An 11265-nucleotide genomic window follows, 5' to 3' on the forward strand; every position below is an offset into this window, starting at 1 on the left:
ACCTTAACGCTGCATACATGAGGTTTGTCCAATATATTCCGACTGGAATTCCAAACGAAGATGGTGAGTTCCCGGGAAGGAACTATACAGTTGGAAAAGTCATACAACAACTGTATGATATTAGGAAAGCTTCAAACCCCAAACTTGCAATGACACTCAAATTGCTTATGAATTCGACATGGGGATATTCCATTAAGAAACCTCAAGAGATGAAGAGTAAACATTATGAGAAGGTCGACAACTTTGTTGAAAGGTTTTCTCCTTTTGTTTTGAAGTACGAATTCACTCAAGGTCAAAGTGGCTTAGTAACCACATTAAAACCTATTGTCGAACATTGGTCTTACCCTCAGTTCGCAAAGGCAGTCCTTGACAACTACAACAAATTCTTCTCCGAAGTCAAATCCAAAGTGAAGGTTTACTATGAGAACATTGACGCACTCATGACGAACGAAGAAGGCTATAACAAACTCATTGAAATGGGCATGGTCGGTGAAAAGATGGGTCAATTCAAATTGGACAAAATTTTCACCGAAGTTCATGTCCTCTCCAAGCGTAAGTACTGGGGCATACTTGAAGACGGCACAGAAATAAAACATTGCATGAAATAAAAAATTTTTATTCGAATTTGAATTAAAATGTGGGAATTCTTGGGAACGGGAAAGGCTTATTTACTTGAGGAACAGGTAAAGGTGGTGGAGGTGGAGGTGGTGGCAACCAGTCCATTTTATATTCCTTCCTAGCTAATTTCCGTTTAATTTCATGGTCGCCCTCGGAGTCTTTGAATCGGACAGGTCGAGTTACACCATTCTTGGTCTCAAACTCATATATAACCTGTTTGTCTGTATTTTCGTCGACTATGGCACGAGACACGAACATTGACCAAACGGACAAAAAGTGTCATTTCGGATGGTCACGCAGCCAATCGCATTCGAGCACTTCGAAGAAGCCTTACGTTCCAAGGGAGAGGGTGTCTGGTGCAAGGCAGAGGTCATGAAACTCTACGAGCAGTACATCCTCAATGCCTGGGAGGACAAATCGTCCTTGGATTGGCAATTCTACCAACTCCTCTGGGACGACCTCCTACGCAACTGGGATAACGAAAGAGCCCAATTCAAAGGTCGGGAACTAATTTTGCAAATTACCCTTAATTTAACATACTTATCCAAATAAACACCTAAATTTACTTGGGGTTTCCCCCTAAAATAAAATTTTTTTACTCTTAGAACCACTCGAGGTTCTCCTTACGGTTGTTGAGCTTGTCACCGTCAATGTGTCTGACCCTCGTCTTCTTGCCTGGATTTGGAACCCATTGAATTGCGACAAGCTTGCCCATGGAGATTGAACCGCGATTCCGAAGGTTAAGGTTCAAGTGTCCCAAGTTGTTGAGGACTGGGGTAAGAACCTTGCCTGTCTCTTTGTTGCGGATTTGGTATGGGTAGGGTTGGGAAATTTCGTAAGCGTCATCGGCAACAAGGGTTGCCCAAACTTCCTCTTCTTTGTGTTTCTCTTCTTCCTCTTCTTCCTCTTCTTCCTCTTCTTCCTCTTCTTTGATAATACCTTCGGCAATTCTGTGTTCACGAAGTACGGTGTTGCATGTTCTGTCCTTTCCGAGTACCTTCCAGATGGCGTCTATCTCTTCGAAGAAACGGTAGATGAGTCTGGCAAGGTCTCGGTTCTCTCTCGCGTAAATGTGCAAGGTTTCCGTGAAATCGTTCAGGCATTTCTCATTGGAAGCTTGGTTCGTGAGGACTTCGACTTTGAGATTGGTCATCTCTGTCATAAGACTACTTTGGAGAGTCTTAATGGTGTTTGTCAGATGAGCTTTCAATTGGGCAATTTGAATTTGAACTGGGCGCTTGTCTGGCAACCTTGAAAGGACATCTGCTATTGTGTTCGGCTTCGGTGCTTGTTCGGACATCGAAAAAATGAAGTGGTTTGAGAATGACGGTTTTACTTCAAAAAGCTTGTTATGACAGTTATGTCATACAACAAGTTTAAAATAATATCTTGTTCTTCTTCTGAACGTTTGTTGTCTCTTCCGATAAAAGTTTGAACATGAGAACCAAAAAACGTTTTTTGAGATTGCGGAAGAGTTCAGGCAAACGTTCATATTCCGGATATGTTGGGAGCAGTTCGAAACATCTGAGCTGACTTTCGGACAAAATTGGGACAATGTCAGAAAATTCATCTTTGGTCGGACTGCTTGAAGGTAAGTCCCTTACATGTAAGTAGCTCTGGTAAAGTCTTCTCATTTCTGCTAACTTTTGGAGTATAGCTTCGTAGTTTAGAAGTTTTAATTTTAATTGTCTTATTCCACTCTTGACATCTAAACGGTAACTATCCATGAGGTCAAGAGTAGCTTTGGTAGCTTTAAGTGGAGCTATCTGTTCCTTGACTTGTGCAATTTTGGTTGCAATTGTGGTTTGAGCTCCTTCAAGTTCGCCGTCTATGTCGTTCTCAACACCTTCAACATGGCTTGAAACTCTTCATCGGTCCATTGAGATTGGTGTGGGACGAATTTAACTTGCTTCATTCAAAAAATGAAAAAAAATGTTTTTACTCAAACGTTATATAGGTTTACGAGTGTATATATGGGTTGGATGTCGCCTTCAAGGTTATGTAGAACGGCTGACCAGAGAAGTGAAGGAGAGACTGAATTGCCAATTTCATATGGGGTAGGGGGTTCTCCTTGTTTGGTATTTTTATCCAAGGACGTTTGTTTAGGAACTTAACAAGAGCTTCTCTTTTGGCGTCCTTTATGCCATCGAAAGGAGTGTTTTCTGGTATTTGAATTGGAATTCCAGTCGAAGTCTCGAGCTGAAGTGTAGACCTTCCAGAAATACTGGTGAACTTGACCTTGGGCTTCATTACCTTGCGCAAGTAGTCTTTTACGCAGTCGTTAATTTCAATTAGGTAAATTGCCTCGTCAAATCCTTCTGGCATTCCGAGTCCTTCCATCCGACAGGAAAATATTTTCCGGACAAAGGGAAAAATTTTTCCCGACGACAGGAAGAACTCTTCCAGTTGTCCGTCCGTAAACCATTCAAATTTTCGAAAATTGAGAACTTTTTGGTCGAACTTCAGGAAAATATTTTCCTTCCGACAGAAAAAATTTTTCCTTCCGACAGGAAAATATTTTCCATCCGACAGGACACAAACGAATGTCCGACGTACCACCAACCGAGCCCATTCCCAAACCAGAGGAACCTAAAGCACCAGCCCCTGCACCTCAGTTCCAGCAAGTACCTCCGATTTACTACCAATTTCCACCTCAAGGTTACTACCCACCACAAGGCTTCCCGAACTACCCTCCTCAGCCTATGCCTTACTTCCCCAACCCTTGGATGTTTATGCAAAACCCTGCCCCACAATTCCAATCTCAATCCAAGAGAGACCAAGAGTTCGAGGAAGGTCTGAACCGCTTACGCAAAGAGTATGCTACTACCCCAATGGAAGAAGACAGGCTCTCACTCTCTTCCCTCAAATCGACCGATTCGACTCGTACCACAGATTCGGTTCGTGACCGTGAAGACTACCTCAAGCAGTCTGAGAGACTCTTCATCCTACAACCATTTACAGTTGGAGCTCTCAAGAACATGCGCAATTACGAAGGTCAGACACCAGCTGGAGACCGCAAAACAGACGTACTCGCAAGAGCCGTCCAGCTCGTCAAAACAAAGACTGAGATAGTCGACTTCATTCTTGCAGCTTGCCCATACAAGTAAAAAAAATAAACAATTACGAGTTAAACTTTTTATTCTTTCTTTTCTGAGTTGTTTAGAGCTGGTTTCTCTTGTAGAAACCTTTCGTACTCTTCCATGGTCATGCAATTGCGAATTTGGTACGCAATTCCAGGTTCGTTGTTTTTGAACCTTATGTATGTAACGCTTCCATCCTCCTCAGGGAAGTAAGCTGCTAACATCTGACCAAGTTTTCTCGGTGACTCGGAGCTCATTAAAAATGTCACTTTTTAAACGTTAAGTTTTTAGTCTTATTTTACCCTTGTTTACCCTTTGTTTGTCAAGGTAGTATTGGAGTGCAATTTCTCCAAATTCTCTGTGTCGGAGTTCTTCAGCATTTTCCAAGGTGTACCTGGAGAACTCAAAGAAGTTGTCAAGAAGATACTGCCATGCTGCTCTTCTGAGTTCGTCGGTATTTTGGAAGTGTTGCACCTTCGAGTCTTCGGACATGAAAAAAATGACACTTTTTCAGCAAAAATAATGTTTAGGTGAAGAGGTGAGATCTCACCTGTTTTTTCACCTCTTTTTTCACCTCTTGAATTTTCATGAATTTTCCCGAAATAAAAAATAAAGTTAGTTTTATTTTATTTATTTTTTTATTTTGTATAAAAAAATAAAATGTCAACAATCGGCACAACAACAATTCAAACAACAGCACCAAACTCTTTAGTTATGAATCCAACATCTATGTTAGTAGAGATGAAAAGCTTCATTCCTTCTTCATATACTTTCGAAACAGAAATCCAGAAGATAAAGCAAGAACTTTTAACATGTAATTTAGACTGTTGTGCGAAAGATGAAGAAAATGAACAGTATCTTTATGAAATGCAGGACATTATTGACCATTTACCCAAATTGCCTGAAATTCAGCAGCAAAAACTAACTATTCCTGAATTCGATGAAATAGAAGTCAAGCAACTGAACTCAGTAGAAATAAAGAAGTTCATACGGAGGTAAACTATGAGTTTCTAGGATTTCATTGCAACCATAAAGTTATGGACAAAGATTGCGACATGGTATATAAGAACATCTCTGACATATATAAATCTGGGGAGTTTAAGACCTACGACAACTTTGTTTCGTTAGTTGCTGAATGTGTATGGCAGATAAGAGATAAAGATAGAAGAGGCAAAGTATGGAACAAACAAATAAGACCCGCTATGTTTGAGATGAAGAGAGCAATTGACGCTTTAGTTGTTTTAGCTGGTAAGGTTTCAGAATATAACGCAAAAATGAACCCGCAATGTTCTAAATGTAAAGCAGCAATGAGGAGATATAACTACTCCGTCAAAGAGATAGAAAGAATGAGAAACGACTATGCAGATTTAAAGAAAGAAGCAGAAAAACCAGCAGAAGATAAAATGGACATGTTAGAATTTCTGAACAAAAACTATCCAACAGCAGAAGATTTCCTTCTATCTGACGTCAAGAAGAAATATAAAGAAACCTTCGGTATTGTTAAAACTTTTGACATACTGACAGAAGAAATAGAAGCTACGAAATTGTTCAGGATTTCAAATATACATCGTACAATTCATGTAAAACGCTTGTGAAAAAACAGGTGAAAAAACAGGTGAGAAAACGGGTGAGATCTCACCTCTTCACCTAAACATTATTTTTGCTGAAAAATGACCAAATTTCATGAATTTCCTCATATGCTTGCTTCCCTCGGAAAACCGAGAGAAGAGATTCCGTATGAAAACAGTGAAGAACAGCGAGTACGTAAAAAAACGTAGTCGCCTAAAACTCATGAAAATCATGAAAAATAACAGAGTATTTTGACAACTTTTTCTATTAAACCGTTTTGACATTTCTCATGAGTGAGTATAGTTCTGCCGAACCATTGGAAGAGAAGAAGTACCCTTGCTGGCAAAAGACAAAAATAGTTGCCTTAGTTGTCATTGCAACTGTACTCGTAATTGAATTCATTGTACTTCTCTTCACGTACATAAAACTCAGCAATGGTATTTGCTTTAAGAAGCTACCATCTTACTAAGACTAAACACTTAGATTTTTCAAGCTTGACTTTTTACAATTTGAACTTTGTTTGCGTAGATATGAATTCTGAAAGAAGTATGAGGGTCTTGTATGACTTTGTACTTCTCCCATAGTTCATGTCTGTCAAACTTACCTGCCATGGACTCTTTCATAAGTTCCATGAAATCGTCTTCGGACAATCCGGGGAAAAGTATAATGTCAGTAAGTATTCTCTTTACATCCTTACTTAAACTCTTTGCTGTCTGTACACATATTACGACTGAGATGTTAAAGTGTCTGAGCTTCTTAAGAATTCGACACATATCTTGTTCTCTGTTCTTTAACAAAGGATGAGAAGCAAAGTCATCTAAGATAAGAAGACATCTATGAGGGTAAGTCTTCCAATCGTAAGATTGCAATTTCTTCGAAATGTATTCTATCTCTTTCTGTTTGTTTCTGAAGTGTTTCTTCTCTAATATTCTCTGCATTTCCTCATTTGGGTCTTTAAACTTAGAATTTATATACTCATTTATAGCATTATACTTCAAAACTCTTCTTTGGTACTTCTTTATCCAATCCAACAACTCAGAGTCTTTTATACATACTAACTTAGACTTCTTTATAATATCTTTGAACGAATTGACGGTTTGGTCAAATTGACCAGAAGTACTACAAATAACAACTAACTCATAGAATGGGTTCTTCTCATCTAGTTCTTGTTGTTGTGCAGCCATTTTAAGATAAGTGAAAGTCTTACCCGACCCAGGTGGTGCAATTAGACCTGTTATACCATTCTGAGCAAATAAGAACTTGTCATGTATAGGCTTTATCTGAGCATTTTCTAACTTCCTCTTGTTCTTGTTTAAAACATTCTCAAATTTCTTGTCAATGTCAGCAAACTTTTTTTCTAACATATTTTTAGAAAAATTAAAATTTTTATCTTTTAGAAAATGTCTAGCGATTTCGCTATCTATATTCGAGACAAGCTTTTCGACAGCAAAACATCTGTCGACCATAAAATCTTACATAGTGTAAACAAGAAAGGTGAATTTGTTCTAAAGTTCTGTTTCTGGGAATATGACAAGAACCATAAAACATTAAGCAGAGCAGTCTTAAAATTTGTCAATGACAGACTTGTTGACAGAGATGACGCCTCTTGGAAAGATGAAGTCCAACAAAACTTCTTAGAATGCAAAGAAGACACATGCGCTGTTCTTGAAGATGAAATAGAAAACAGAATAGAAGAGCTATTAAAGGACAAAGAACTTTTACATAAATATGGTTCGGAGAAATTTGACATAACTCCACCAGAGAAGAAGAAGAGAGAAAAGAAAGAAAAGAAAGAAAAGAAAGTAGAAGAAGAGAAGAAAGAACCTGAACCAGTTCCAGAGAAAAAGAAATTTGACATGTAAAAATAAAATTTTATTTTTAGAACATTTCTGGGTCAATGTCAATGTTCTCTTCCTCTTTGGGCAAACACTGGCTTAGACTCTAAAATCTTTTTACCCAATTTACCTTGAACTTCAACTATCTTAGACTCATAATATTCATAGTCGTCTGCTTTCTTTGGTTCATAAGGTATAACAAGTTTGTATGCTTTACCTTCTTCGAGTTTTGAGAACTTTCTGTCAAAATTTTCTTTGACTGTCAACAACCTTCTATGTCTAAGTCTTCAAAAGTTGCACCACTTTTTCTAACAACAGCAAACTTAACTGGGCAATGTTCCAAATTTTGTCAAATGTAGACTTTTCAAAATTGTAGAAGTAAACATTCAAATATGCGAATGGAGCTAACTTATCTTTGACTTCTGTCATGTACTTATTTACTGAGATGAATTTGCCATCTTTTCTATCGGATAAAAAAAATTTTTTTTTAAATTTACTCAGAAAAATTTTTCTTTGTATATACACCATTCTGAACATCTAAAAGACTTTTGACATTTGCCAAGAATGTTCGTTTAGAAGCTGCCATATAACCATATTCTTGACAATATTGTTTATACGAATCGTACAATGACCTTTCATCTAAACACTCAAAGTCAGTTTCATCTATGAACAGTTCATATACACTCTTGTTTGCTTCTAACAATGTTTGTCTCTCTTCGGTATGTGGAATTTGTCTTGGATTGAACTTGAAATATCTAATGTCAAAATATGAGAACAAGTGGTTGTAAAAGTCAGATGTCAAAGTTTCTGCTAAGTCGTCAAAATATTCTGTATCTTGCATATGAGAATCTGACGTTCTGACAACTACATATCTTCTGTCAGAACTTTCTAACTTCATCGGAACACATTGTTTGAAACCATAATGAAGTTTGCAACATTTTCACAAACTCTTTGGTCTTTATACTTTCTTTCAACAACTCCAACTTTGTCTGTTATAAGACTCTTCAAAGCATCTGAGTTCAAAACTTTTGTTGTATCTATACTTTGAAGTTCATTGCAAACTATAAGTTTCATATTCTCTATTGAGGAGTTAAACTTGCCACAGATGTTTTCTAAGTTTGTCATATTAGGTTCGAATAACCTTCTAACAGTTTGCATAAGACATCTGTAAAGAATGTGTTCTTACCAGTTCCTTGTTTTCCAATTATAATGAGAGCAGTTTCATTTTTAGCACTTGGATGTTGTAAGATGTTTGCAAACCAACATAAGATATACTCATAGACTCTTTCGTTTCCATTGCATATAATTTCTTTGACATGGTCTAACCAAGCTTCTATAATATTTTCTTTCCATTCTACTTGTTCGTATTTATATCCAGTGAAGATAGAATAGAAGTTTGGAGAAGGTGTATAGAACTTTATACCTCGAACTGAAAAATCTTCTAACTTTGACAATAAGATATCCCAAGCATCTAACATCTTCATGCCAACTTGTACGACTTTTATTTTCTTAAGTTTCTGTCTACATTCTTGTTCAGACACTATTGTCGCTTTAGGTTTGTTAAAGACAACATCCCATTCTTTCATGACATAACATTCTGGGGCAGAGTCGACATAAATGACTAAACGTTTCAAATTCTCGACTGCTTTGTTATAGTCTCGAAATGGACACATATTTCTGAATGCTTGGAAGTCATAAAAATCTGAAACATCTATTCTGTACATTTTTATAAAAATAAAAAAAAATATTTTTTTTTATTCTTGACTTTGTTGTTCCATTTGTTGCATTTGTTGTTCTTGAGCTATTTGTTGTTGAAGTTGTTCTTGTAATACAATACTTTCACCAGTTGCATCTTCCAATTCGAAACTTTCTGCCGTCATTGACAAATACATAGGACATAAAAGTTTTACAGGAACAAAGTTTGCGTCAACTAATGTCAACGTTATACTTGCCAAAGTGTTTGAGTTCACTAAGGTTGAAAATTCTGCATTCGAATGAACAATAGGCAAACCAGCAGAGAAAGTATTGTTTATACGCATAAGTATCTTTTGGTCATAATAGTTTCTGTCGACATTCGAATAACACTTTGAACCTAAGTTTGAAACAATATATAAATAGGTGTACTTAAAGTCAATGGAACAGACACCTTGTATGACACCTTTTCCTGTTATAGGAAACTGTTGGTAGTAAAAACCAGAAATAAGTTTTGTATTATAGCTCATATCGTTTATAGTAAACTCAGTCGGACATCCAAACATAATGAAACCTGCTCTAGTTGCAGCACATGTTACACCCGTCCTTAAAGTATTAAATAAGTCAACAAAACCTGTTGGTGGTATATCTGAGTAAGTATCTTCAAAGGAGTATTTTTTACCATTCACAACAATAAAGTCTTCTGGTGTCAAAAGAGCAAAACAGGCTTTAGTCGTCATTGTGTTTAAAGTTAGTTTACAATATCGTCCTTGAGGACTTTGTAAGTTTGTTGTTATAGAATTATATGACTCAGGGTTTTTAGTCGTAATAGTATAAACCATTATATCTTCTGCCATTATATATATTTAAAAGTTTTTCTGAAAGTGGAGAAGAACTTCATCTAAACTTTCACATGGCGTTTCTTGAAGTTCTCTGTCTAAGAAGTTCAAATATTTTGTAAAGACATAGAACTTTCCTTTGTCTACACGAACAAACAAAACAGGGTCTTTCATATCGTTCAAAAGTGTGTAAAGTCCTTTACATGAAATAAAGTCTATATTATTTTTCTTCAAACATCTTTCAAGAAGTTTTGACATTTACTTAGCAAATAAATTTTAATGAAATGTTGTGGTCGTCAAATATTTTTATGACGTCTGGGAAACTATACTTTAAGTTCAACGTTTCACCTCCTTTCATAACGTATATCTTGTCAATGACATTATATGAAACACCACAGCAACTAATGTCGGGTTCTATTTCTTTGATGTTTATATCGTCTGCCTCTGTCAAAAGTTTCAATAGTTCTTTCAAGACTTCATGAGGTGCAATGACATATGAGTTCACTTTTACAGGGTTGTGTTCGACCAAGTTTAACATTATACTTAAAGCTTGACAAATCTTCTCCTGAGTTTTGAAGTTTGTCTTTCAGTTGTTGGTAGTCGTTTCGAATATCTGCAACAGAACTTAAGTCTCTGCTAACTTCAGGATATGTTGGTTGTTCTTTTACAGGAACAATTGTTATACCATCTTCGTCTTCGTATGGTTTCCCCACTTCAACATCTCTGTCTTTGACATTGACAACAACACTTTGACTGTTTGTTTGAGTTGGTGAATTTAACTTCACATCTGCCACCGCCATTAAACCTTTTGAAACACTCCGCTTCTATTTTTCGGAAATGACATTTTACTTAGAATAAAAAGATGGACGTATTCGAGTATCTCTTCGAATTGAAGCAGAACAAAGTTTACACACACAAACAATACAAATACATTGACAGAATAGTTCTTTATACAAACAATGGTAAATGTTATAGAATAGCAATATTTTGCTGAACCAAAATATTTTCCATAAAGCAAAGAAAGTTGGTATAACTGAAATGGTGAAAGTTCTTGACGTTGACAAAAAATATAAACAACAAAACTTACAGATATTTCTAAAGGTAAGTTTATCTTACAATATTATGTCAAAACTGGCGTACTGTCAATATTTGACGGAGAGAAGTCAGTTCAAGAACAACTTACTGACCTGCTGCCAAAATCTGCTCGATGGAAGCTGTCGTTATGCCAATCTGAGGAGCCCCAGCAGGTTTCATCGAACGAATCTTCAAAAGAGCATCTTCCGTGAAAAGTGCTATTGGTTTTGTAAACTTCTTTGCTCTCAGTTCATCTGGACCGTCTCTGTCACCAGTATATTGTATTTGTACAGTACCAACAGTTTGAAATACCACCCATAAAGTCTTCTGAGTCAGCAAATGGAATGCCAAGCCAAAAGTTTGAACGGTCTCCATTTGTATATTGAGTTTTTTTGACCTCCTGTATGAGTCCATACTTTCACATATGGCATAATAGAACTTTGCATTTCAGGGTTAATGGTTGTTGTGAAGTTGTTGTTAAAGTTCATAGCATCTAATGTCAAGTTGTATGACCTCATATCTTCAACTGTAGAATATTCTTCTCTTGGATAATATTTG

At 36.6% G+C, this 11265-nt stretch overlaps 11 protein-coding genes and 1 pseudogene across 12 annotated transcripts, besides 2 other annotated features; 4 read left to right on the forward strand and 8 right to left on the reverse strand.

Moving 5' to 3' along the window:
• Window positions 1-11265: part of a mobile genetic element that runs on past the window's edge.
• TVAGG3_0354830 (uncharacterized protein) lies at window positions 631-876 on the reverse strand (the record flags this gene model as incomplete). The annotated part of the gene is made up of 1 exon (XM_001288589.1): window positions 631-876. The coding sequence occupies one exon, from the start codon at window positions 874-876 to the stop codon at window positions 631-633; it is 246 nt and encodes an 81-aa protein (XP_001288590.1).
• Window positions 907-1170, forward strand: TVAGG3_0354840 (uncharacterized protein; the record flags this gene model as incomplete). The annotated part of the gene is made up of 1 exon (XM_051231247.1): window positions 907-1170. One exon carries the CDS (start codon window positions 907-909, stop codon window positions 1168-1170), a length of 264 nt encoding a protein of 87 aa, XP_051100977.1.
• TVAGG3_0354850 (cytochrome B-C1 complex subunit 6, mitochondrial family) lies at window positions 1220-1918 on the reverse strand (the record flags this gene model as incomplete). Its single annotated transcript, XM_051231248.1, has 1 exon — window positions 1220-1918. One exon carries the CDS (start codon window positions 1916-1918, stop codon window positions 1220-1222), a length of 699 nt encoding a protein of 232 aa, XP_051100978.1.
• TVAGG3_0354860 lies at window positions 1956-2533 on the reverse strand (annotated as a pseudogene). Its single transcript has one exon. A coding segment is annotated over exon 1 (578 nt).
• TVAGG3_0354870 (uncharacterized protein) lies at window positions 2578-2958 on the reverse strand (the record flags this gene model as incomplete). The annotated part of the gene is made up of 1 exon (XM_051231249.1): window positions 2578-2958. One exon carries the CDS (start codon window positions 2956-2958, stop codon window positions 2578-2580), a length of 381 nt encoding a protein of 126 aa, XP_051100979.1.
• TVAGG3_0354880 (uncharacterized protein) lies at window positions 3162-3725 on the forward strand (the record flags this gene model as incomplete). The annotated part of the gene is made up of 1 exon (XM_051231250.1): window positions 3162-3725. One exon carries the CDS (start codon window positions 3162-3164, stop codon window positions 3723-3725), a length of 564 nt encoding a protein of 187 aa, XP_051100980.1.
• On the reverse strand, window positions 3755-3955 carry TVAGG3_0354890 (uncharacterized protein; the record flags this gene model as incomplete). The annotated part of the gene is made up of 1 exon (XM_051231251.1): window positions 3755-3955. One exon carries the CDS (start codon window positions 3953-3955, stop codon window positions 3755-3757), a length of 201 nt encoding a protein of 66 aa, XP_051100981.1.
• Window positions 4736-5293, forward strand: TVAGG3_0354900 (organellar and viral DNA polymerase type B; the record flags this gene model as incomplete). Its single annotated transcript, XM_051231252.1, has 1 exon — window positions 4736-5293. One exon carries the CDS (start codon window positions 4736-4738, stop codon window positions 5291-5293), a length of 558 nt encoding a protein of 185 aa, XP_051100982.1.
• Window positions 5621-11265: part of a mobile genetic element that runs on past the window's edge.
• Window positions 5756-6205, reverse strand: TVAGG3_0354920 (protein of unknown function, DUF4106 family; the record flags this gene model as incomplete). The annotated part of the gene is made up of 1 exon (XM_051231253.1): window positions 5756-6205. One exon carries the CDS (start codon window positions 6203-6205, stop codon window positions 5756-5758), a length of 450 nt encoding a protein of 149 aa, XP_051100983.1.
• TVAGG3_0354930 (uncharacterized protein) lies at window positions 6779-7129 on the forward strand (the record flags this gene model as incomplete). The annotated part of the gene is made up of 1 exon (XM_051231254.1): window positions 6779-7129. A coding segment is annotated over one exon (351 nt), but the record flags the coding sequence as incomplete, so codon positions are not given.
• TVAGG3_0354940 (uncharacterized protein) lies at window positions 8337-8826 on the reverse strand (the record flags this gene model as incomplete). Its single annotated transcript, XM_051231255.1, has 1 exon — window positions 8337-8826. A coding segment is annotated over one exon (490 nt), but the record flags the coding sequence as incomplete, so codon positions are not given.
• Window positions 8857-9651, reverse strand: TVAGG3_0354950 (uncharacterized protein; the record flags this gene model as incomplete). Its single annotated transcript, XM_051231256.1, has 1 exon — window positions 8857-9651. One exon carries the CDS (start codon window positions 9649-9651, stop codon window positions 8857-8859), a length of 795 nt encoding a protein of 264 aa, XP_051100986.1.

Source organism: Trichomonas vaginalis, chromosome V (assembly GCF_026262505.1).
Source record: "Trichomonas vaginalis G3 chromosome V, whole genome shotgun sequence".
NCBI classification, from domain to species: Eukaryota; Parabasalia; order Trichomonadida; family Trichomonadidae; genus Trichomonas; species Trichomonas vaginalis.